Source organism: Megalops cyprinoides, chromosome 18, assembly GCF_013368585.1.
Source record: "Megalops cyprinoides isolate fMegCyp1 chromosome 18, fMegCyp1.pri, whole genome shotgun sequence".
In the NCBI taxonomy this organism is placed as follows: domain Eukaryota; kingdom Metazoa; phylum Chordata; class Actinopteri; order Elopiformes; family Megalopidae; genus Megalops; species Megalops cyprinoides.
The window spans coordinates 20,609,729-20,632,222 of record NC_050600.1 but is presented as its reverse complement, the minus strand read 5'-3'; the positions used below and the strand labels follow the sequence as shown (position 1 = coordinate 20,632,222).

Genomic DNA, 22,494 nt, shown 5'->3' with positions numbered 1-22,494 from the left:
TTCTTTCTTCAAAAGCGAGTCAAACATGGATCAGGCAACCCATCAGATAGGTAATGGGGCTGATGTCCCTCACACACATACACACACACACACACACACACACACACACACTGCGCTACACACAGACATACAGATGCACACACATGGAGGCACAGATACACGCATAAGATAGGAATAGTGGTTATTCTTTGCTTTACACAACACAAGATATTCTAGACAAACCGTCTTTGAAACCACCGGAAGTGCAAGAAAACCTTATTATAAAAATGGGGAATAATGAAAAAAATAACCAAGTGAAAAGTCCAAAAGCCCAGGCTAATCCTGTTCAGCTCTTACCGCGGGAGTTTGGTTGGCAAACAAATGCAGGTCCCTCATGTTTGTGTTGACCAGCTTCCTCACGCCTTTCAGCTGGGTGGTGAGGTTCTGATTGGCCGCGTAGGCACATAACACTCCCAACCTGTGGATGCAGGAAACACAAATGACAGATGAGTCAGGCTTGACCAAGACAATCCATTTTCACTCACATAGCAAGACGTCTGGCCTAATTTGGACTACATAAGTTGGGGGCCAGACTGAGTTAATTAAATAATCATGAAATGGTCCGATCAATATCCCTCAGCACAGTGCACTGTAGTGTCAACTCTGCTCTTGGACTTACCTCTTTTTAACGTCTGTAGGGGTATTTAAGGAAGCCATACTGACTGTCTTTCACATCCACATATCTGTGGACTGACTTCTATTCACTTTCATGCTGAAGGCTGACATACAGCACAGGAATCATAACTGAAATCCCTGCTTTTCCGCACATGGCAGTACTGCTCCTTTCCAACAGATGGCAGTGTTTGCCTTAGCGCAGAAATGGTCACTTGTCCTGCTGTCCTCAGCAGTCAGACGGCCATGGATTTACAGAATTCAACACAATGCCATCAGCAATCATGTCACAGTGATTATTTCTTGCCAGGGATGCCTGTTCAATACAGTGCTCCGAGGACAGTTCAAATGAATAAGATTCTACTTCTGCAAATTATATTCGTATGCAACACAATGGACGTTTCCTTATCACTACTACTCTGGAAGATAAAAGCCATTGGGAATGAATTATCCTTTTCAGAATAAATCACAATGCAGCTCTTGGGAGAAAAGAGCTATCCCATACTCTCAATGATGATCTTTTCCTGGGAGGCGGTATTAATCTGTGGTAGGTCTGGCTGGGGTAAAGTCTCATTTTAATTAACAAGGTTACACTTGCTAATCCTCGCCTAATCTCAGGACCCCTGACATACCACTTTAGTTACTGCTACTCTAAGATCACTGGCAATTATGCAGCCATAAAGGGTCTACATTACAGTCTTTGTACAGTGCAGTATTACACAACAAGGAGCTCTAATATACTATTGCAGTGGAAATACCAACTTTCTTTGGTTTGTGTGTTTACCATAGATAGCCTGCCCCACTGAAGTCACATGGCAGTATCCCAAACTATGTATCTGCCTGTGGGGCGGGCAATGTTAAACTGCCAGTGAATAGCAAGCATAATTAATGGGGAGTTGTTTTCAAACTGATTTACGGTTCAGTGGCTGGGTTATGTGGCCATCTCAAATTATTCAGCCCGCTTGCGCGTCTGATGAATTCCTCCACACTCAAACGGGCCTCTGTCCGGTGTTGCCAAGTTGGGGGTAACCCCCCTTTTTTGTGACTGTAATTTGTTTTCTGAGGGACACATAGAGGGATTGAGGGGGATTTAATGAACCTCAGGTACCAGTGAATGTTTCCTTGCCTTCTCTACCAGCCAATGCCCATGTATTTGAATGGAGGAAAAATTATTGCAGATCATCGTTTATTTCCCACCTAATGCAACGTTTTACCGCTTTCAAATTCTAGAGATTTTGGGCTATAGATTGCTCTGTGCCCAATACAATTTCCATGTGCATTGTCTCCTAGAATATGGGGCAAAATGCTAAGAACCTCCTATAACCCATGACAAGCCGGCCTTTTTCCAAGAGTGACAGAGTGCATCTTATCTACAGAAATGCATGTAATTCAGCACAGCTCACGCTGCATGTGTGGCAGACTCAATGAAGCAAATCGATGCAGATGCAGTACGTTGTTCACAAAGGCACTTCGCTAGCCACACACAACTATAGAATGACAGCGATGGAGATACATGCATTACGCCAGCGGGGGACCATCTCTCCTCATTCCTGGTATCGCACTGGCACACCGTATTATGCTAATTGTAATCTCAGCCCTCCCCGGTTATTTTCTGAGAGACACGGGCGTATCTTTTCTTCTCGTCTCTGCTCGGTTTTGAATTATTCATCCTCAGCGGAGGGACTGCGCGGACGTACGCCACAGCTGCGAGCGTGCGAGCTGAGTCAGACAACGGAGGAGAGTTTGCGGCGGGAGCGGAGGGCCGGGCGGTCCCGACGTTTCCGACCCGTCAAACACGCAGCCTTACCCACTGAGACTAGTGGCTTACAAACTGACGCGTTCTCACACGCTACACACCAAGCAGGCCGGGCGAACCGTGCGTGGGTGAGCAGACACACCTCCTCGGTCCCTTCACTCTCCGCGCTCGCCCTCACGAACGAATGGCAACAAATAGCTCTGCCAGATAAATGTACGAAACGGTCACCTATTCTCTTGAAAGCTACACATAGGCTTAGGAAGAGCTTCTTTAGCCGGTTTCAGCCGGCGCTCGGAATTAGGAGTGTTGCAGTGTTTCCAAGTGTTCACTCTTCAACAACTTGCTGAAAAGAATTAACATTCAGAAACTTCTTTACACAAATTTGTAACTTGTTTAGTGTAAAAGGGTTTCTATAAAAGTCAACCCTTAACTAAATCCAACACAAATTTTCAGTACTATGTGGGGTGGAGGGAGAGGATATGGGACACAGAGTGCATTATAATCAAACATCCATGTCTACCTTTTGATTAGTAAGCTAGTAATTGTTCTTTATATGACACTGAATAATAGAAATCTTGTAGTACAGAGCAACTAGTAATTGTCAGATTCAGCTCTGAGCTCCGACATAATCTTTTCTGCCAATACCCAAGGGCTGCCCGGGTCAAGTTCGCCTCTTTAGAGAACACAATTAACATTATCTCTCGGTAAATTGCATTTTAGGCAGATAGCGAGGGAAGGTCTCTGTCTAACTGGGGTGGCCAGCAGTTGACAGGACGGTGTGGGACCTCCATTTCGATGCGCAGCAGAACCTCACAATAGGGGACAGTCCCTGCTGCCATGTCACAAAGGCCCTTTGTAGACCCTCTGTGTCTCTCTCTCTCTCTCTCTCTCTCTCTTTCTCTCTCTCTGGCTGTCTGGGAGCCTGCTGTCAGCGCGGCCGAGCGAGGTCGGCACAATCCCCGTCGGTGCACAAAGGCGCTTTGAAGATCACAGGGAGAGCGCTCGCCACTCTGCGGTGCACTCAGAAAGGCTCTCTTTCTCACGCGCCTGTCCAGGCGCTATCAGCACCAGCGCCCTGAACAAGCCAGGGACTTTACAGCGCACGCAAAAGCACAATAACGTACCGAAAAGGAAAATGTAATCCTTGAGTCAGATTCGGTCCGGCTGGGCCGCTCTGAGAAATGATAGCCGGGTGGATAAACGTGTGCACCGTGGCCTTCAAAATGGAGACCACAAGACAAGCATCTGAGGACACGCATTGCACGGTATCAATCTGAACAAATGGTTAGGCAATGCAAAGCAGTGCGTGAGCAAGTCACTCTCAGAGAAAATGCACCCTAAAATATCTGTTACCTTCCGTGAACTGTCATTTTGGTAGGTAACCCTGTTTTTGTATGGAGTACTGTGCTATTCCTGGTAGGACTGCACTGTATTGAGCAAGATGACGAGATGATACTTAAGAAGAAAATGAATACAAACTCAAGCTGGCATGGTGGGGTATATGGCTTTATGATGACACTATACAGTGCAGATGTACATCCCCTACTAAACTACATTCGGCTGAACACTACGAGTGACGCTTTCACTTAAAACTATCTGTCCATCAGTCGGCACCCTCCCCTGTTCCTCAGAGGGGAAAAAAGACAAACGCTCTCCCAGCGCCTGAAAATATAGGTCGCTTTTTCAAGCAGCGATGTGCGGCCTCTTGAATCAGAGTCTTTGTCTCGTTCTCCGTGCTGCGCATAAGATGCGCCCTCCATTGTGCGAGACCAAAGCGGAGACCCTCTTCCAAGCGGTCCACACACAAAAAGCACAAGCCTTCCTCTAACCTCTGCTGTGCCTCAGAGTCCGGTTTCCTTGCACAATAAGGCCTTCCCATTGCGCCCCTTTGGGTTTTTCCCCACTAACAATCGACAATGCCTGTAATGTGCTGGGGAGGGACATACGTTGCAGAATGAGAGCAGAACAGGTGAGTCTTTCCCTTGCAGCTTGTCAGGACTGGACGTGACTGTCATTGCCACAGAGAAACATGAGGAACTATTATCCATGGTGATGAGAGATGATGATAATGAATGATTGTCACAGACAACCACTGTCACAAAGTCTTATTGTGGAAGCTGCGCAATACAAACAGATTTATGTGACATCAGCAAAAAAAAGAATTACACTCAGATTGCAGGGGTTGTCCTTATATTTTTCAAACAGAATGGCGAGTCTGGGAAACAGTTTTTAACAAGTTTTTACTTGTTCTAAAGAGCTCTTTTCCCTCTCCCACTGCTGACAGGGAGGACTGTCAATATCAAAATTAATTCTGAAACATACTTCAAGAGGATTGGGGGCAAAGCGAAGATTGACACAGTCTTGACTCACTGATGTCTTACCAATAAAAAAAAAACACACTGAAAAAGTAATATAGTCAATATTACCAACCTACTTCTTCTGAAGATGTGCAAAGAGCTCCCTGGCATGTAAAAGGAGAGATGACTGAAATGATATGCTGTGAGTGCAATAAGCGAAATGGAGTGATTACAGTGTTTTCAGATGAAAGCAGATGCTCCCTCTGATATGCAGAGAACAGCCTTTCTTCTGAGAGCAAAGAAATCACCCTTTACATGGGGTTTGTTAAATATGATACAGCTCTGTGTGTCTTGGAGCATAACATCATAAAAAACTCATTTCCTTTTCCTTTATGATCCCCGCATTTCTGAGAGCGGAGAAAAAGAGCACCTGCTGATTTTATTTTCAGTAGTTTTTAACTGAATATTACATTGCCGACATAATTCATGCTGAAAACTGAGCTGCCTTGCAATTCCTATCTAATTTTAGAGCAGTGTTTGTCTACCGTGGTCCTGGTAAAAACGCAGTGTAAGCTGGCTTTAGTTCCACCATGGCTTGGTGAATCACGGCCGATTGAGCCACCGCTTGACTGGTGACCTGGGCTTGACATCTGAGTCAGTTGTGGGGGAAAAATGTAAACTGTGTTTATGTAGCTGAAAAGGTCCTAATCAGTGGATGAGTCATCTTGGGCTCGTGAACTTTAATCTCTTCGACCAGGAATACATATTCAATTCAAGATGCTGCACCGGATTACGGTGAACAAATCGCTGCTTTGATTTTTATAGGGCATTACAGAATTAAACAACTGCGGCTCTCCCCTGAATTTGCCTTTTTTTAGTTGCACAAAAACATTAATATAGTGACATTAATAGACATTAATATAGTGAATTTATGGCACATGTCTATCCATGGATAACAGATCCAGATCAATATTGAATTAAAAAAAAAAAAAACACTCATGACCTGAATAATTGAGCCCAGCTGACATTAAATCCAGTTTACAGAGTGGCCCCACCAGTCGAGTAAATTTTCCTGAGTAGCCTTTCAGTTACATTTTTAGAGACATTTTTCCTTATTTGGTGCTGAGTGAATGTAACATGCTGCACCCCACCAACATAATGTGAACGCAAATGTTATTCCATCATAAATGTCGGTGGATCCTACACCAAGCTGATGATCTGTCTGCCCCACACTTCTCTGGGCATTGTGTCGTTGATGCTTGAGCGAGCTCTGTTTTAGACAGACACACTAAACCACTCTGTTCCACAGCCCTAACCCCTCCCACCTGATTGGTCAGATGTTTCGCTTCCTCACTGTTCCTCCCGGTCGGTGCAATCACAGCACAGCGTGTGCTGGGTCACCAGATGACCCCTGTAAATGAATTGTGGAAGTGCAGAAGCGCTTTCTGACACACCACTGCCGTGACCTTTAAGGAAATTGTGAAAATTCTTCATGAACTGTATACTCTTGGCTCTGCAGCTCTTCAGCCTTAGCCTTCTGTTTTGTTATAATTCACTTAACTTTAAAATGCGACTATGGTCATAACCATTTGAAAACACCTCTTTTTTGGGGGCAGCAGTGTGGCGCAGCAATAAGGTGGTACTTGTGACCCAGAGGTTTCTGATTCAATTCCAAGGTGGGCCACTGGCAAGGTACTTAACCAAAGTTGCCTCATTAAACATGTAGAAATTGTAAGGTATGTACTTCACTGTTGACAAAAGTATCTGTTAACTAAATTTAATGTAAAAACATTCCTGAAACAAAGTAAGCTTTTTTTGCAAACATACAATTAAGGGAAATGAGCTTGACAGAATCACATTATGACTCCGATTTTTTGTCCAATTGTTTACTGAAAAAAGTATGCTTTTAAAATGGGTGGCGTGGTGATAAAACTAAAGCTATTCTCACATTTTTCTCACTGGATATCCAGTATATTGCATCGGTGACGCACTTTGAGCCCCTCTAAATGGTAGAAGACTGTCACCCTTAAGCAATTCATCCACCAATCCATAATTCAGCACTCGAGCAGACGGCGTGGAGAGAATACAATGCAATAATAATGATGGTTCCGCGGTCCTTGGTGCAGGGGCTGGTGAGGACACGCTGTGTGGCATCACTGACACCGCAAGCACTGGTTTAAACAAAGGTAGCACAGGGCTGGAGTGATAAAACAGTGGCCCCCGACATCTCCGGGGATCATAACGGGCTCCCATGAGTGAATAGGAAAAAAGTGTTACAAATTAGATCAATGCTATGGTCAAAAATGTTAGCGTTGGGTCCTTTAAAATACTGTTACAGCACAGACAAAAGCCCTTTCACACTGTAGGTCAGGCTGGACACCTTTGGCAGAGGCTATTAACCAAACACCGCTTCCTACTTCCTATGGTGAAGGTGTGGATGATCCTCACCCCTTACTTTCAGTTGTGCTTCTCGATCCTCACGTTTATCAAATTCAGCCTCATATTGCCCTGTGCTTTGATTCAGAGGGAAAAAGAACATTTTTTCAGAGCTTCGCTTGAAGATCCCTGAAAAGACGTTAAGCCGGGACAAGAAGGCTCAAGTCCTGTGTCGTTAATACTGTGGCAGCTAAAAACGGTGAGAGAGAGAAGTCAGCGACCGCCCCCCCCCCCCCCCCCCCCCCAACCACCCCCCACCCAGTGCAGTATCGATCTGGCGTGATGTGAGACGCAGTGCCGGTTTGTGCTGAGAGAGATATTTTTTCTGGATTCCCACCAGAAGAGGATTCCGACTAGCGGCGCAACATTGCGGTACAAGGCTGCCTTCCACAGCATTAGGGGGGTTTTATGTTCAAAAATAGCCTCACCGTACATTACCACCACCGCCCCCCTCCCCCCCCCCCTCCCCTTCCCCTCTGCAGCTGTCAAACGGGAAAGGGCGTTGCATCACAGAGAGACTTGTTTAACTAATTTTAGACTGGCTGTTCACAGGCTGCTGTCTCCTTGCTTGTCTCCGACTGCTGGTGTTCAAAAGCCGATTTGATTTATGGCACCAGATATCAGTTCTCTTATGCTTATCAGCGGCTCAGAAGTGTGGATACCGACCCAAACTTTGTTTTTCACACCGTGGGAGGGAGAATTCTTCGCCAAACCCTCGTGGACGCAGAAATATGCATTTTACATAACATGCATTATGTATAGCATTAATCAGACTCAATCTTTACTGTACTCATTTGGACCGCTGAGGGGCAATGATTACCATACATGAAATCAAACGGGTAAAATTCTGTTAGTCATTCATCACAGGACAGGAGTGGCATTAGAGGGTCAGTCACTAAACTACCCAGAATCCCCCTCGAGTCCCCCAGGCCCAGAGCGTGTCCATCACCCCAAATGCATTGCGCAGAGGAGGGAAGGGTTGTTTTAAGACATTAATTAGGTCATTTTTACTCATTCAGCCAGCACGCACGCCCGAGGGGGAACATCTTAGAGAATAAAAAAAAAAAACACAGCATCAGCACAAAACTGAGTTAACTCAAAGTCGCTGTGAAAAATCAAGTGAGAAAATGTCACTAAAGGTACAGCACTGTTATGGCCCATTCTCTTGGGCTCACTAGGACAGTGGCAGATCACAGTAGCCTCTGGACTACTGGGCTGGTCGACGCCCTGCAATGTCTGTGTTGCTCATGAGAGATAGACAGAGGTTATACTGTGTTTGAAAGATAAACGAGGACATTCGCACATCCACCAATTTCCACAGGCACTCCGTAAAAAAAAATGACATGGTATAGATATGAATGTGCCTCCAATCTGTTGTAATGTCAGGTCAGGTTGCACAAGTTATAATATTATGCACTGTTGCTTATGTATGTAGACTTATGTTCTATTGTACTGGAAGTCACTCTGGATAAGAGCGTCTGCTAAATGAATGTGATGCAATGTAATGTTTTTACTTGAAAGTTTATTAAATGGTGAAATACTTCAACTATACAGTCTATTGAAACAATACTTTGATCTTGGGGATCTTGATCAAATCTATGAAAATTAAAGCTGGGGGCAATAAAACTATGTGCAGGTATACCCACTCTTTAATGTTTAGCCTCTAGCCATCCATCATCTTTTATCCTAAAATCAGAATTCCTACAGTGAACTGTAAGTGGAGCCCAAGGCAGAAACTTTGAGACAGCTGAGCTCTGAAGTCATTGATTCGCAGGGTCATTCCTGTCTGTCAAATTAGTTTTAGAGCAACATGTTAGACAGCCTATATGGAAATAGTGCTGTACATCTTTATGAATATGGCATGGGAGCACTGCGCCCTCCTTGGTTTTGAACCTCTACCCTCTCATTCCTACGGCACAACCAAGAGGTACAATTAGTCAGTGAAACTAATCACCCAGCATCACCAGCAAAGGGAGCCAACTGTACTCTTATGCTGACTAAAGGGAGTGCACCTTCTGCAATGCATACTCAATCCCTCATCTTCAGTCAGGGCTACAGGGCTGTAGGTCATCACAAAAATTGTTTCTGAATACATACTGAGCAAGCAGTGATGAAAGTGGACAGGTAATGCAATGTTCTGATTTCACTGGTCATTTTGTAGATAAATAGGGATAAGGGTTTTGGTCATCCGCTATTTAACCACTGTTCTGTAAAAAAAAAAAGTTGTTCAATATAATTTCTATGTATCCTTTGTGTTTATTCATTCATAATTCATTCATAATTTTGTACCTACTATATTCCTTTGTGAAATCAATGGCCCCTTCAGCACCGCCACAGATACTGTCTCTGTGCAAACAACAGACCTACAAAGATAATGTCTGAAGCGTTTCAGGCAAGCTTTTTTTTCTCAGCAGGGGAAAAGAGAAAAGAGAGGTGGTATTCTGTCTTCTTGACGGGTAAAGGGCCCCGGCGATGCAGACACCACATCCCACGCAGCATGACCCCCCCCCCCCAACCCCCCCCCCTTCCATTAACCGCCATTCTCTGGCCTTGCAGGCTTGCGGGCTTCTGAGCTGTCTCTGCGGAAAGCGCTGCGGGTCTCTGAGCAGCGAGCACCCCGCTGCAGAAGGCCTGCTAAAGTCCACTAACAAAGCAGGCCGAGATGCCTCAGACCCCTCAATCACCCGCCTGAGGGAAGGGAGCCGAGCACCAGGCCACACAAAGCAAAGGCATAAAAACTCACCTGCCAAGAGAAACCGAACAGCACGCCCAGGGGCCGCGACTGGCTGCGAAACCAATGGATATGGCTCTGCCTCAGTTAAGCGCAGGCAGTTTCCTTAATGACAAAGCCATCGCACAAAATATCGTGTGTCTGCTCTTGGACCTACCAACCAGTGGGTTAGGAGTGGATTAAGCACACAGGTCACCTTTTGTACCCAGTCTACTCTCATAAGGCCTTCATAAACCATACATAAACTGAGTTTACCTGACATTGCTATTAATAAAGCATTAATAAACAGACGCAGTATTTCAGACATCGAAAAGGGGTCGATGCATCTTGTTTTTCGCTGCCAACCGCATCATGTGAACTGTAACTCTGCGTCACCTATTATACAGTCCTTTCCACGCTTATGAAGTATTATGTGTGTTTTACAAAAACCTTGTGACACTTCGTAGAAGGTGACGTGAACTCAATGTGCCAGTTTCTGACAGGAGAGGTCAGTTCCCTGATCATTCACGTTCGCGGGCGCTGGGCGGGGAACTCACGTCATGAAGAGGGAGGTGGTGAAGAGGAGGCTGGCGAAGAAGGCCCTCTTGCAGTCGGCGTTCTTCCTCTGCCGCTGGTGCATCTCGCCGCCGCAGTTGTCGCAGCAGCGGCACATGCAGAAGCACAGCCCCACCAGCGGCACGAGGAAGACGAAGAGCAGGCCGATCGCCGCGCACACGATGAAGCCCATCTCATAGTATATGGTCTGGAATCAGAGGGAGGAGTCAGGGTTAGGGTAAGGGCCCCCAATGATGAAGCCCACCTCATAGTATATGGTCTATGTTCTATGGGTAGTGTTCTCTGAGTATATGCAATGGGTGTAGCATTGTTTCAGTACTTTCTGAATTGTTAGTGCGCTCTGAACTGGCTCAAAGATTACAGACTGTTAAAGATTGCTGTTTAAAGACACCCAACTATATCCTGAACACCTAAATACATTCCATTCCCAGGACACGCCCCTGCCTCAGTGCAGAGGTCCCACCCAGAGGGGAATCAGATGGAGGGAGAAGCAAACACCAGGAACCCCATCTCATCGTTTATGGTCAGGAGTCTGAGCATTCCTGCATGTTTAAGGAGCACTGACACAGCTTTAATGATGTGTGTTCTTTATTTGTACAGTATCTGTGAAACAAAGACCATGACTGCAGCCTGCAGGGGAACATTTCTGAGCCGCGTCATGTATTATTCAATACCAACACTTTTTTCCACCATATAAATGCAATAATGAAACAAGCCGATGTCAATTTCATAGCTGTGCTGACCCAAGTAATGCTTACCATGAACAGAACAAATCACATAACATGCACAAAGAAGGGCATATTTGTGGTGTGGTGTAAGCAAGCAGTATATATGCATGAGATACAAATACCATCTTCAAGTATATTCTAACATATTTGAATCCAACAAAAATTTTACAAATTGTTAATTACACTGTCTTGTAATTAATATATCGTTATGGCTAAATTACTGTGTAAATAAAAATGTGTTTCTTTCACTGAGTTTTTCTACTTTTACAAAGTATAGAAAATAGCGAAACATCTTGTCGTAAACCACACCCAATTAACAAAGCATGCTCTTGAATTTCACAGACTATAAACTGTACAGTTCACTCAACTAATCACTAACACATCCAGTTGTTTGAATATGCAATCAGTAGTTTCAGATATTCAGATATGTTCAAATATGTCAAATAATATTTACAAAGTATCTGGGAAAGTCAGCTTCTGTGAAAAGCCAACTTCTGTGAGTAAAAACGAACTGTGAGTAAATGTGATGAGACTGCCAGCATCACACAACATGCAATGATGCTGAAATTTGCTCCCAGACTAAAACGTGGTGGTGCTAATGACCCTGATATCACCAAGTCAGATCAACTAATATGAGGGAAGATCTTGATCTTGTGAAGGAGGCTAAAGAAAGCTTTCTAAATGATTCACGGCTTCTGTCTGCAGGACCGGGGATGAGGGATGATCAAAGAGGGGTGTAATTTCTACTCAGGACTGAAACCTCCAAGTGCCCCTAGTAATATCGTGGCTCTTCTTGCTGTGATTTATAGGAAATTATGCAGCACAGAAAACATTTTAGGGTCTGACAAACAAACAAATGCATCAATGTGTCTCTGTAAGTCTTCAGAGAAAATGCAGAGAAAAGAGAAGAGCTCACTCAATATCACGCCCACATCAAAAAAAAGTAAAAGTTCAAACGGAATGTAAAATGAGGGTTAGATGTCAAATTATACCAATTTCATTTTCACTCGGCAGGGGAGTCTTGTAAACTGTCAAACAATATATTTTGAATGTGGTGAAATTGATGGTTAAGTACTCTCCTGTCTTTCTGATGTCGATGTTTCTGTGAGGTGTAAAAGTTTTTTTACATCAGTTCGATGTACCTTAGCTTTGAAGGAATGTTACGAATGTCTTTTAAAAGATTGAACTGGCACCTGTAATAGCCATGATCAATGTAACCTGTCACAATGGCATTAAGATCCTTTTAAATATGAAAAGATCAAAGGCTCCCTGAAACACTGTGCTCCACCAATAAAAACCATCTAATCAGATGCTTATCAGAGCTGCTCTAATTGGTCACACTGTCTAAAAATACCTACATTTCAGCAGAGGAGAGCACAGGTTAGACCCAATGTCCTCACCCTTTCAGGAGACCTGGTGAGTTTCATTTTGAGAATGTTCATTCATGCTTTTTTTCCACATGGTCTGACACTGTTGCTCATTCAGCTTAAGTGGGTACACGTTTGTCTTTTGTGCGGGAAGTCACTCTGGATAAGAGCATCTGCTAAATGAATATAATGTAATGTAATACAGAGTCTTCCCAAAAAGCTACAGCCAATCTTTGATGTTCAGCTATCCCAAGAGCCTCTCTGGGATCATGTGAAGCCCTCGACTTACAGCAATGGTGTGGAATCTATAGAATGTAGCACAGAGGCTGTGCTTGTGTAAAGCTCACCCTAGCGTGGCCTCAGTATCATGGGAATCACTCAATCTCTGTTCATATCAGCGAGCGCAACCCCAGAACCTGTCTACCTGGAAACCCGAGGAGCCAGGGCTGGACAGCTCAATGCAGCTGAGCTGCTATGGAAACCCCGTTCAGTGAGGGCTCTTTACTTTTAATTTACACAGAGTGGTTAGTGTTCTCTGAGCACAAACAAAGTCTGTAGCATTGTTTCAGTACTCTGAACATACATTCAGAATTGTTACATTCAGAACCGTTGCACTCTGAACTGGCACAAAGACTGCAGACTGGTAAATATTGCTGTTGAAAGACACCCAACCGTATCCTGAACCCCTAAATGCATTCCATTCCCAGGACACGCCCCCGTCTCAGTGCAGAGTTCCCATCCCAGAGGGGGCAGCAAAGGGGGGTGAAGGGGGAGCAGCTACAGGCAGTGGAGAGGAGGGAGAAAGAGAGAAGGAGGGAGAGAGAAACAGAGGGAGAAAGAGAGAGTACCAGACAGAGACAAAGAGGGAGAGAGGGAGAGAGTACCAGAGAGAGAAAGAGAGTACCAGATACAGAGAGACAGAGAGGGAGGGAGAGAGAAGGAGAGGGGGAGGGAGGAAGAGGGAGAAAAAAGAGGGAGAGAGAGGGGGAGGCGGTGAAGAGAGTGAGAGAGGGAGGGAGGGAGAGAGATAGAGAGACTTTACCTGCAGCGTCAGAACAACGTTCTCCGGCTGAAAGATGGCAGAGCAGATGGAGAGCGCATGCAGTGAAGAAGCGGCATGCAGAAAACAAAGACAGAGCATGGAGTCATTACTGAGGACAAGCCCGTACACGGCAAGATCCAACGGACACCGACGGCTCGTAAAGCACAGACACTTACATGCATGTTAATGCTCAATCGAAGCATATTGCGGCTGTGATCCTCACACGTGTGACAGTTCGCACGTAAGGACCAGAATCAATCTAACTGCAAAGCACGTCTCCCCGCACTTTGTTTAAAACATTTAATTTCTATTTTTGCACAACATTAAAATGCTACTGACTGTGGAAACAATGAAAAGATGTTGTCTAAGAAAATGCACAAACGCTGCTTAAAATTTCCACTCAGAATTAAAGGACAAAGTGCAATACAACTGTGTCTTCGCTTTATTACTGTGGTGCAGATTTCTGTGGCCCACTCCTTTAAAGGTCAAGTAGAAATGTTCTTAAATTCAAGGAAAATGGTTGGCTTTATGTAACAAGCATTAATCAAACACACATACTTACAGCACATACTGCCAACTAAACTCTTCCTCTAATTTTCAAAGAATATTTACAGAGAATAGGGAATGAATGTTTTCTCCCTGCTATACACAGTGCATCATAAATGATAACAGAGGTGACAAGCATGGTTCATTCTTCGGGGAACAACTAATGGTTCCCTTTAATATTAATGAATATGTGGTCCATTACAGAGCTGTCTCCTTGACGCTATTTCTAAAAGCGAAGCAAGTAGCAGCTAGTAGCTAATTACATCCAGTTATTCATCAGAATAGTTATTTACCATTTGTCTGTCAGGGAACACACAGCCGGCAGTCATTACCATTCATCCCACACTGAAAGCGAGACCGCCTCACCTTGAAAGCCGATAGCCATTAATTGGGTTGTGGAATGGGCGGCGGGTGCCTTCTTAACTCGGTATTGATTATGCCTAACAGCGACACTATTTCAGCGGCTAACCGCATCCGTCACGGCTAGCACCGGCGAGCGCATGCAATTACCTTCTGATACTCGGCCTGGACCGAGGTGAATTTGCTCTGGGCCACTTTGGTGACGAGATCTGAAAAAGAGAGGTGAAGAAACAAATAACATTAAACAAATTGCAGCACGGCAGTGGGTCATGGCAATTTAAGATATGCTAACCACACACACTAACCCCCCCCCCCCCCCTCCCATATTTCATCATAAAAAGCAAATACTGTATTTACTTCATTTGCCAAGCAGTCAGATGTGTACAGGGCGGTTTACTGTGACATATTATCCAACTTACATAGCTGCAAATATATACTGGAAAAACATCAGGGCAGGATCCTGGCCTGGGAAAACAACCATACAGCCCCATTGTGGATATGAACCTGAAACCCTCTGGTAAGCTGACCGTTCTGAAATACTGCCCCCTGTTTTTGTTATATGTACAGTATTTCAAGCAGATCAAATCACACAGAACACAAGACTGAGAATAGTGACTACAGCAGAATTTGAAATCATATAGGCTAATTGTACAATATACAGTGCATCGTACAGATGCCACCCCCGCCCCTAATAAAACCTGTAGTTAGCTTTTATATAATAAGATCTCTTAACCACGCATACTTCTGCAAGTCTCCTGATTGCAAAGTGGCTGAAATGGTCAATGCAAAGATAGCTCAACAGCCCTTGAGCTCCCACAGAGTTTTAGCAAGGGCCTCTTGCGACAAATGCATAAAACGGTAGCTCCAGGCACAGTGAATTACTATGGTGTGGTGGTGATGCAGTGTTTTTCTTGTAGCAGTTTCTTGTAGGTATCTATGAATTATAAAAAGGGAAAGTGAGTAAGTATGGACAGAAGTGACTACAAAAACAAAAAAATTGATTTATTTCAAGAGAGAGAATCAGACATATTAAGGCTGGGGCCAGAAGGCACAGAGTAACTTAAAGAGACCACACAGTCTTAGGAGACCTCGTTCACGTCTCCGGTAACGGGGTTTACTGAATGAGAGGGCTTTCCACAGCTACCGTGTGCCGTTACACCACGCTGACACGAGCAGTCTTCGAGGCGCGGGATCTGAAGCCACACACGGCTTTCTCGGGTGAGGTTAATTAATCCCATTCCGGGGCGTGCGGCTCCGCCATGTCGTGAGACGCGGGAACCGCGTCGACCCCCTGCCGGCGCTGTCATCGGCGGTAGCGGAAAGCGCGCACGTACGAGGGATTCCCCCCTTGGTGCAATGCGGGGATTTCTGAACTGAGATGAAAAAAAAAACCCACAATAAACAAACAACCGATAAAGAGCCGTGACCGAACGACGAGCCTGTGACGGGCACACGCGCGGAGATCCGCCATCTATTATTCAGCAGCGCAGTGGAGCGGAGAGGAGGCGTGATTCTGAATGATTCGTGATGCTTTCAGCTCCGGGGTTCCTCCTCCCGCTGCTGCTTCGTCTTATTCTTCTTTGTGCCCGTTGATCCCGCCTTGATTCCCGTTACCTTGTTGTGTAACAGGTATGAAATGACTGCGCCTCCCTCGGGGCTCGGCGCCGGGCTGTCCTGTCGCGTTCGTCTCCAGCAGCCTCAGAGCTGCGCCCGCTTTTTAACGACAGCGGCAAAGGAAAGCAGTTTTTTTTTTTATTATTATTTTGCTTTGCTGTTCTCTGTGATGCTTGGGGTGTGACTGGCTTTTCTCACAGATAGCTGTGACAGAGATTTTTATCACAGTATCATTAAGAGAGACTACCGTGAAAATGGCCGTGGGTACAATTAGTGCAGTTCATATAAATAAATAAACAAATATGTGAGTAATAATTCATTATATATTTATTAATTGTATTATTATGTGTTTAATCATAGATATTAAGCACATAATTATGTCCTTAATCCTAGTTATACTGATAAAATGTATATGCTAGTATGTAAATTGCAACTCATAGCAACATTAAACACTGAAATCCCAGTAAGCATCTGTTTCTCATTCTCAGTGTGTTTTCAGCCTTAATGCATTACATGAAAATTGATGTTTTTACACAGTTTTACACAAATCTGATAGATACTCAACAGCCTCCACAGTATATTTGCACATCTGAGTGCTGGCCCTTTTTGACAAACGTGATTCGTGTCTCTTTCGGCCTGGAGGTGTGGTGGTACCAGAGAGCGGGGCTAGCTGTGGTTTCCAGATAGACGCCGCGGCGGGTACAGTATGTGTTTCACGCACTCATGTCCCCTGGCCTGGATTACATTAATGGGATTGTCCCAGAGGGGGGCTCACCTATGTTAGGGTCCCACGCCACCTCCGCTCACCGTCACCTAAGCGCCTGTGACAGAGCCGCCATCTGCCCCAGCGGGCCCACCCGCCGCCCGCTTCCTGTCTCACCCGGGGGAGCCTCACCCCCGCGCGCTTCCGCCAAGTCCGCTGACTGCCACTGCGTCAGCTCAAGCCCCCAGGCAGAGACGGACAGGGTAACCGACCCCGCGACAGGGCTCTCTCATTCAACATACATTACTGCAGCGTCCTGCACACAGTGCTGCCTTGGAGTGCAGTGGACGCTAACAGTGCCTCCCGGAGTGCACACAATTACATTCATGCATTTTAGATACAGGTCCAATGAAAAATAGACTGGGGCAATTAATGTAGAATTACTTTTTGAGGACTAAAAAATGGAACAGCTGGACAATTAAAAGGTTGTGTTACAGGTTGTAAAAATTAATGTGACGCTGAATTAGTCATTAATGTTCATTAGTTACTGCCGTAGCTAAAAGCTTTTTGAAGATTAAATATTCCCTTAGATAGCACCAAAAGGTAATTGTATTACTAGGCAGCAATTACATGGAGAGTGCTTAGGTGCTGATATTGGTTTAATCTGCAGTTATGTCCTGAAAAGAGCAGTGGGTGTGACCGTGAATCACTGGAGTTTGGGAATTCGTCACATACACCTGTTGTAGGAGCTGTAGGTGTGTCCTTTAAATGTGTCCCATCCCTCAGATCACCTTATCAACTACATGAAGCCCAATTTGCACATAAAGAAGGGGCCAGGGTCTGTGGACCCTTTAAGTTAGAATATCGTGATATTTCTGTTGTTACATTGCAATCCCACACACTGTACATCACAAGTCTGGTTAGCATTTGAAATACTGTGCACCTCTAAAAAATACAGGCTGTTTGAGAGAACGTTTGAATCTCCATCAGCCCACTCACCTGAGCCCACTGAAGTGACCCCGCCCACAGTAACATACTGCTTAGCAAATCAGAGTGTGCTGGAAAGCCCTATTAGATCACAGGCTGCAACTGACAGTTCTCATCTTTTCTAAGCTTTTTTCGCTGTTTTGTTTCAACTGTTTTACACTTGACTGGCAATTCTCGCTTACGAAAGCGAGCGTATCTTGTTGGAATATTAATTCTGCTTTCTGGGGAAATTACATAAGCATGCAAAACCATTTTCCCACGTCTCTTAGTCAATGATGTATGAATGCCTGGTATGTCCAAACACTGAGTTTCATTTCTGCACACATCCACATAGGTGCCTTAGGGTTAAACGAAGTACCAGTGAAAATAGACAGTGGGTATGTGGTCATGCAGGAACAGCAGACGTGTAGAGAACTACACGAATGTTGTGTATCGAAGCGCAAAAATACAATGGTACACTTATTGTGTAATGCTTATAGCTAGATTTGACACACCTTTCAAATGTCATTTCCCAAAACAAATCATGTTATGGCTAATTGGCTATAATCTATTAAAAATGCAATTAATTGAATGATTAAAAATGAAAGGAGGAGGCTATTGTATTGGAGCCTTTAATTAAGAGGGGGATTAAAATAAACTGATTATTATTTGGTATTATGAGAAGGAACTCAAAAAAGGAGAGGGAGAAAATACGCCACTTCAGCTGATTTTCTCCTTGTTACAACAGGCGCACTGGATGTCAGTGCAATGCGGTCGTGTTTACCAGGAGCCAGTGAACCGTGCGGTAATCAAATCACAGAGGAGAGTTAGCGTAGCATGGTCTTACATCTGTCGCTCCCTCGGACATACTCCCCCCCCCCCCGGATCCTGCCCGTGTCTTGTGATCTGGGACGTAGACAGCCTTATTGAAATGTCCCAGCTGTACACAGCTCCAGGAGCAAATAAAATAAGCCGTTTCTACGCTACGCGTCAAAACGAGCATCAGGTGTATCAACATCAAAACAAGGAGAGGAGGGAAGAAGGGCAGAGAGGGGAGGAAGAAAGGGAGCAGAAAAATGAGAGGAGAGGTGAGGTGGGGAGGAGAAGAGATGAGAAGAAATGAGAGGAGCAGAGAAGAGGAGAGGATAGCTAGAGAGGAGGAGAAGAGGAGAGGACAGAAATAGAAAAGGAAAAGTAAAGAGGATAGATGGAGGGAGAGGGAGGTGAAGAGCCAGGGCGTTGATGAGGGAACACAGAAGGGCAGAGAGACAGGCACCAGTAGGTCCCACAGCATTGCTTCAGTGTGAACACAATAATCAGGCTCTAGCATATCTCAGAGCTTGTGATACATGGAAAAACAAGGAGGTAGGGAGAGGTATCTCTGGGGAGCCCTGGGTCTGCACCACCTGGGTGTGATTTTAGCGGAACTCTGTGATCAGTGGGTGGTGTGGAGCAGAGAGGATCAGCTCAAGGCCTGGGGGAGACTCTGGCTGTGTGTGGGCTTGGGGTGAAAGCAGCACCCCCACAGGAATGAGACACCACTATAGCCTACAGCATATGCCATACACTGTTCCATACCCCCTGCTCATCAAACACATGCACATATACACGGTAAAGACACATATACTCACACAAACACAGATACACACACACACACACACACTTTCACTATCAGTGCCATATCTTACACACAGCACAGCCAATCAAACACCATGTCTGAACAGACACAAACTCCACGCCCTAAATACATGAGCCACAGACAAAATTAATGTGTTTACACATCTCTTTGTCTTACATTACACGGCACAAAAAAGACAAAGCCTCATTTCTGCCCCTGTCTCATTCATTTAAAATATGAGGCTTCCTCTTCAGTCAGTCAACCGATCGAAGCGGTGTGCAACACATCCTCTTGTTTTGTCATGTATCCACACACTCGGGGTGCATAAATGACTGTCCGTGAAGGTAGAAACAAATCTCACGGTTTCACAGCACTCAAGACACACAGCTTGCCTCCCACGGCACCCTCACGATCTGGAAATTAACCCCTCCTCCATGCGGTTCGGCTGTGTAGCAAAGAGCACCACAAGCCACCGAAATGCCACATATTCTCATGCTAACCCGCTAATCCTCACTGGGCTTGAGAGCATGTCTTTGCGGCTCAGTAAGTACCAGCCGTATAAATGGAAAGCATGTGAAACAAAAAAATTACAAGCCGTGCAAAGAATATCTGCTAAGCAATCAAAACAAAACAAAAAAAATACAATACGAAAGAAAAAGTCAGAGAGGGTGGAGTAAAACTACAAAAGTAGACCAATTCATATCAATAAATGATAGCCAGCTTTTGTAACTGATGCTGAATGATGCCATTCCTTTGGTGACAGGGTAAAGCAGTGTCCTCTTTGCCATGCAGGTGTGAAGCTTCTGCTACGCCAGGTGGAGGCAGTGAAGACACACTGTGTAGGTGAGTGTAAAACTGCAGTGATGCTGGTTTGAGATGCTGCAGATTGACTCTGAGGTGCGTGTGAGACAGACTCACTCCAGTCCTCTGCAGGGTGTGTCTGTCTGGTCCTTTCAGAGCGGCCTCTGTGTTTAGTGATGATGTACAGTGAAAGCTGGCCGGACATGACAACCTGCACGAGGTGTTTGTGATGCCATGACTCGCTCAAGACGTGAGGAGCAGCCCAGGGGGACACGGTTCCCAGGGGGAGGGCTGTTAATAGGGGCTCTGTGTGTGAGTGTGTGTGTGTGTGTGTGTGTGTGAGACAGAGAGAGAGAGAGAGAGAGAGAGAGAGAGAGAGAGAGAGAGAGAGAGAGAGAGAGAGTATCTGTTTGGACATGATGTTTGATGGGCAGTGCTGTATCTCTGTCTGTGTGTGTGTGTGTGTGTGTGTGTGTCTGTGACAGAGAGACAAAGATAGATAGAGTGTGAGAATGTATGTCTGTTTGGACATATGGGCAGTTTGGTGTCTGTATGTGTGACAGAGAGAGAGAGAGTGTGAAAGCGTGTATCTGTTTTGACACAGTGTGTCACGCTGTGTGTATGCGTATGCATGCGCGTGTGTGTGTGTGCATGTGTGTGTGTGCGCGTGCGTGTGTGTGTGTGTGTTGATGTGTGGATGAGTATGTGTATGTGTGTGTTTGTGTGAGCCAAAGAGAGTGAAAGAGCGAGTGTGTATCTGTTTGGACATGGTGGGCAGTGCTGTGTCTGAGTCTGTGTGTGCCTGTGTGCGAGACACTACATCAGCTGAGGGGCGTACGCTGAAAATCTGTCATATCTGTGGTGCACCAGCGGGACCTCAAAAATGCTCAAAAAGGAAGCTACCAGCCTACGCCTCTGTCTGTCTCACACACACACGCACACACACACACACACACACACACGCTCCATTCACAGCGCTCCACAGTCTGAGAGAGCAGCCCCCAGGTGCCCGTCTCGCTGCTGAGTAAGTGAAATGCGCTGGAGGGTGCGTGCCGCAGGATTGGAGGTTAGCAAGGTCAGCAGACGCGCCTCTCTCACACAGAGCGCGCCCGAGCCGAAAAACACGGAGCAGAGGCACACAGTCCTCTAGCACAGGTGAAAGCACGCATGCTGGTGGTGTTGCTTTTCCTCCTGCAACATCTCCTCCATTGTGAAGGGTGTATCTCCGAGGGAAAAGGAGGCCATCGAAAAACAGCAGGGCTGGTTCTATGGCAGATTAAACTAGGTGGTAATAATTAGCTGTGCAACCCAAACACTTAAGAATCAGCCTTGCAAGAACCATTTACATGGGGGGGTGCCTGGTGCATGTAGCATCTGTAAACACTCTCCACCCTTTCAAAATGCTGAGCGACCTTCCCCCTGAAAACTTCAAATGAACGGCAAGTTCCAATTCAACGTCCCCTTGTTAACTGATAACAGTGATATAAACTGCCATTCATTTCTCATACCAATCACAAACACCTTTCAGGAATACTTAAGAGAGTGTAAATACCAATCACTTTATTTAGTCATTAAACAGGCAGCAGGAAGTAGTGGGGGACAGAAATGTAAACTGGTGGCATTAATTGAAGCCTGAAAAACACAGAGGGCTCGGTGGGCTACAGTAAGAACACCATCTCACAGACTCAAACTCTGTTCATACTCTGCCTGTCTGCCTCTCTGCTTCCAGGAAAAACGCTCCTTTTCTGAAATGTGCTCCCACCCTTAAAATGGCTGCCGCGAGACAGTGAACCCAGTTTGGGAGGGTGGCGGCAACTGAAACCATGATGCACATCACATAGTGATATGGCCAGGAGTACCAGCCAGTACTCAGTACTTACGTTTTTTTTTTGAGCAGTTAATGATTTCATTTTCCTTTCATTTGAAATGGAGAAAGGGGCGCAATCTAGCACTGTCAGGCCTTCCCAGGCTTGCTACCTTTGTAATTACTATCAGAGGCGGTGAGAGAGTGAGGGAGAGAGAGCGAGAGAAATGTGCTGGAAATGCGCTTTGCTTCTCGGCGATATCTCTATCTGACGCCCCACGAGGAAACAGCCTTGGGGGGGGGGGGGGGGGGGGGGTCGTGTGGGGGTGTTGGGGGTGATACCGAATCTCGTACACAGCGCCAAATTAACACATGAAAGGGCCCCACACGCCGAGGCAGGGAAACACCGGGTCGAGTAAAACTAATCAAGCGCACAAAGTTGCACAAACAGCGTTCAAATATCGCTCAGATTCGAGACGCCCAGGGAGATCTGTGACTAATAAGATTTATTTTTAAACT

The 22,494-nt window shown here is 45.5% G+C and overlaps 1 protein-coding gene across 1 annotated transcript in view; it reads right to left on the bottom strand.

Moving 5' to 3' along the window:
* prom1a (prominin 1a) overlaps positions 1-22,494 on the bottom strand; it is a 63,145-nt gene that overhangs the window by 19,524 nt on the left and 21,127 nt on the right. Inside the window, exons 2-5 of the mRNA XM_036551275.1 lie at positions 14,620-14,678; positions 13,564-13,590; positions 10,408-10,613; positions 337-457 (exon numbers count right to left, since the gene is read on the bottom strand). Coding sequence (XP_036407168.1) covers positions 337-457; positions 10,408-10,613; positions 13,564-13,590; positions 14,620-14,678 — 413 coding nt within the window. The remainder of the gene's footprint in view (positions 1-336; positions 458-10,407; positions 10,614-13,563; positions 13,591-14,619; positions 14,679-22,494) is intronic.